The following is a 4,055-nucleotide window of genomic DNA, read 5'->3' on the forward strand; positions in this document are numbered from 1 at the left end:
AGTGACACCACTGCAAGCTCCCACTGTCAGGGATAGTCCAGCTTCATCAGGCCCAATCACCTCACACACCTGTTCACAATCACCGGATTACAAGAAGCAGTCACTACATGAGCTATATCCCTTCAGTTCTGGAACTCTTTTCATTTAACCCGTTTGCTCTGCATCTCTCCCCTCAGCACCTCTGTTTCAATAAAGAACCCTTCTTAACCGTATATCTCCGTTTTGGTCTCCTTCTGTACTGTGACACCCACATCCCTGTAGCATTGTAATGGTGAGTTTTTCCAGGAGTAAGTACAACTCACAATGTAAACATCTAGAGCGCTTTATTCTCCTGCAGTGTGCAGTTACTGCTGTTTAATATGAGATTCATTTAGCCATAACAGAAGCAAAGACAATCTTTAAAAAAAATGCTCACACAAGTTTGTCTGCGGTCTGAAGGTTGTTTAGCACCACCACCAGGACAAATGTTCATCAACAGATCGACTCCAGTGCCAAATAAAGGACCGTCACACAATCGAGTGTTAGGAATGTAGAATAAAAACATTTATTGAAAGAAACAGAACTCGAAACATCACAAGGCATCAGGTGAAATGGAAAATCCTACAGACGCTGTGACTCCTAGATTCCCAGGCCACGAGTTGCAAAATAAAACTGAAATCAGATTCATATTTAAAGCACCCTGTAAGCTGTTACAAACATCAAATTATAATGTGCCTTTAGTGCATTTATACAAGGTGCTAAAACACACTCTGTCCTTTTAAAAGAGGCTGTTCATTGGCAAATAAATATACACCTATGCATTAAACAAATAGAAATAAATATGTTCACATAATAGTGCATACGGTACCACTGGAGGAGACTAGTTCATTCAGCATTTCAGTTTTACGTAATAAAGACATCGCGGTTACAGAATGGACAGTTGGTGTTACATATTTAATGAACGAGATGCTTAAGTGCATATAAGAATAAAAATCAAGGAGAAAAATCAAGCACGATACGCTTGTACTGTCACTTCAAATCAAACGGGGCTCTCGTTTTTATCTCCACTGTTGGTTAGATTGCCGTAACATTGTAAAGGGTTTTACGGGATTCAGCCTGAAGCAGACGGGAGATATTTGGCCTTCAGTAAACTTAAATGAAATGGAGATGTAAAAATCTGCAGTGGTTGAATTTCTCGGGTGTTAGGAATGCGAAGAAAATCATCCAGCATTGTCCAAGGGTTAACAGGTACAAGGCAGTGGCTGTCTGCAGCACATCCAGTCGCGAACATTCAACTGCCTGAGCGTACATGTAAACACTCAATACGTGAAGTACTAATTCAAATGGAACAATCTGTAAACACATTAGGGATCCACTCCACAGCCAGATAACCCAACGTCTGTCGACGTCTACCTGCAGAGGAAAATCAAAGAGAAATTAAACATCATTACACCATAAAACACAGCTTTAGTGTTTGAAATTAGTATTTCATTAATGCTGAAAAACTGACACCAAACAAGAACAAGAGTCTGTCAGACTTGCATTAGAAGTGTTATTATATCTATAATATGTCACTGTTTTCCAAATCTGTTCCTGGATCTAATTTATGGAATACAGTAACTGTAAATATAAAAATACTGTAATTTGTGGATTTCTATGAAAAAAGGGCAGTACTAATTCTACCATGATCTATGAATACCTCTAATAATACACCGTTTTAGCATTATGAATGAATGAACTGAATGATATAATGCAGGGTCGGCGCCAGAGCGCACAAAGTGAGGGGGCAGGCACAATTTATTGGGGGGGGGGGGGGCACAGTGACCGAGGTGGCCGGGCCCCCTCAGCCCCCCCCTCGTGGCGCCGACGCTGATATAATGTAATGTAATGCCATTAAAAACTATACAGATTTTATAACAATTATATATAAACAATAGTGGATTTAATGTCAAAATGTAACATTTGATGTTTAATGTAACTTTCCCCCTTTAAATACTTTGGCCAGTTCAAGAATAACTTGCGCAATTCTATATTATTTATTTTTAAAAATTAAAAGAGCAGTTTCATGTCTATTAATGTATTGTTCAACTGGTCGAGTTTGATTCAGGATTTAGAAAAAAAAAATAATGCATTACTTTTTAGAGAGAGTAATTAGTACATTACACTGATAAATATATAATTAGTATAGCTAGTAATGAAGTACTTTTTATTTAGCAACTTACCCAACAAAATGAAAAATGTGCTTAACTTTCATGAAAATATCACAGAAGTTAAAGATGCTTTTATTTAAGTGAGACAGAGTGTTATAATTACTACTCGCAAAATCTCACAAAACCTGTCAAGAACATGCCCGCATTTTCTTTAAGCAAAATATAACTAACGTCGTTCTTCTGATTTCGAGGTGAAAAACTAAAAATACAGTTCTAAAGGCAAAATAAAATGTCTAAGGCTTGATAAGTGAGATACTTGCAGTAAAATACCTTCAAAGACATATCAGCACCTCCCAAATGTCATCTGTTCTTCAACCTGCTAACGCTCATTCTGGATGTTTTATTCTGAGAAGACAAAAATATGAGTGATCATTACCAGCAGTGAGGATGATGCAAGAGGAAGACAATAAAGCTGAGAAACCCAGTACTGCAGTCTATTTATGCTGCAAACTCATGTCATTTCCATAACTTAAACTCATTGTTTCTGAGAAACTCCAGCTAAAATAATAGTCACCTTGTGCTTCGGGCATCTTATCGTGAAGTTCTCCTCATTGAGTGCACTCTCTGTGGAGACACAACAAGATGATGACAATAAAAACAAGTATCAGTGCAACAAAACGGAGATGAGTGAGAAACTCCAGAACAGCTGGAAATGGGAAACAAACTGATGCCTTACAAGGAGCTAAAATCTCAACAGGGCTTTTCACACCGCACTTAAACCCGGGTTATTGTCGTTCTAAACCCCACTCTTAACCGTATGAAACCCTGCTTCAGAGCACAGTTAGCACTGCTTTTGTTTGTACAGTGTTAAAATGATGTGGTGTTAGAATGTTACAGCTAGATGCTTAGCAACAGACAGCCAATTGTGTGCCTCGTATTCATGTGCTTTGGACAGTCACAGAAACGGTTTCATCTTTTGTGTGCATGTTAAATGGTGGTCGAAAACACATGAATTGGAGTGAAGAAGAGACTGCTTTATTCTTACGTTTACAGTCTACTGAAAAGTCCATTTAGGAAAGACCTGTCTGTAATAATACGAGGATGTGCAATGCTAGAGCTTTTACTGAATCAGATCACAATCAACGACATTGACAACGCAAATAAAAAAAGAAAACTCAGGGTTTAGGAATGTACACTGTGAAACGTCAGCTTATACATACCAAGAATGAATTGTTAAAGGATAAGCTCACTAGTATTATGTAATCACATTGGAGTAGGTGGAAGTACCGACCCAGTGTTTACAAGTGTGGAGAAGGTGGACCGTTCAAAAGTTGTATGTTGAATGAAACTCATATGTCTTTGAATGAGTTTATTGTTTAAAATGGTCCATTCATGTGCGTATCCCGGACCTTTAAATCTTTTGAAACCTAAAAGACTTCTTCCGCTAGGAAAAAATGTGACCATTCCAATTAGGGCTGCACGATAAATCGCATGCGATATTTAATGCGCATCTTGTCAGAAAGCCGGTGACGAGCTGCGCAGGAGATTTACCGCTGATTACAGAACCGGCTTTACTAACAAGATGCGCATTAAATATCGCATGCGATTTATCGTGCAGCCCTAATTCCAATGTGATTACGCAATGCGTAAAGTCGTGGACACACATCGCATAGCTAGAGCAAGACGAGCATTTGTGGTTAAAAAGTATATACATTTTCATTTTTATTTTTTTTATAAAAATGACAATTTTTTCACAAGATAAGACCCTTATTCCTCGGCTGGGATCGTGTAGAGCCCTTTGAAGCTGCACTGAAGCTGCAGTTTGGACCTTCAACCCATTGGCCACCATTGAAGTCCACTATATGGAGAAAAATCCTGGAATTTTTTCCTCCAAAATCTTAAAGGGTTAGTTCACCCAAAAATTAA

At 38.3% G+C, this 4,055-nt stretch overlaps 1 protein-coding gene across 2 annotated transcripts in view; it reads right to left on the minus strand.

Moving 5' to 3' along the window:
- Window positions 1–519: 519 nt before the first annotated feature.
- Window positions 520–4,055, minus strand: part of LOC107726816 (uncharacterized) — a 10,502-nt gene continuing 6,966 nt past the window's right edge. The window contains exons 4-6 of one of the 2 annotated variants that reach the window (XM_016536514.1): window positions 2,704–2,753; window positions 2,480–2,534; window positions 520–1,392 (exon numbers count right to left, since the gene is read on the minus strand). In XM_016536514.1, coding sequence (XP_016392000.1) covers window positions 2,490–2,534; window positions 2,704–2,753 — 95 coding nt within the window. In that variant the 3' untranslated portion in view covers window positions 520–1,392; window positions 2,480–2,489. Of the gene's footprint in view, window positions 1,393–2,459; window positions 2,535–2,703; window positions 2,754–4,055 lie in introns of both variants that reach the window. The other variant, XM_016536513.1, reaches the window with a different exon arrangement.

Source organism: Sinocyclocheilus rhinocerous, unplaced genomic scaffold, assembly GCF_001515625.1.
Source record: "Sinocyclocheilus rhinocerous isolate Xijiao unplaced genomic scaffold, SAMN03320098_v1.1 scaffold1447, whole genome shotgun sequence".
In the NCBI taxonomy this organism is placed as follows: Eukaryota; Metazoa; Chordata; class Actinopteri; order Cypriniformes; family Cyprinidae; genus Sinocyclocheilus; species Sinocyclocheilus rhinocerous.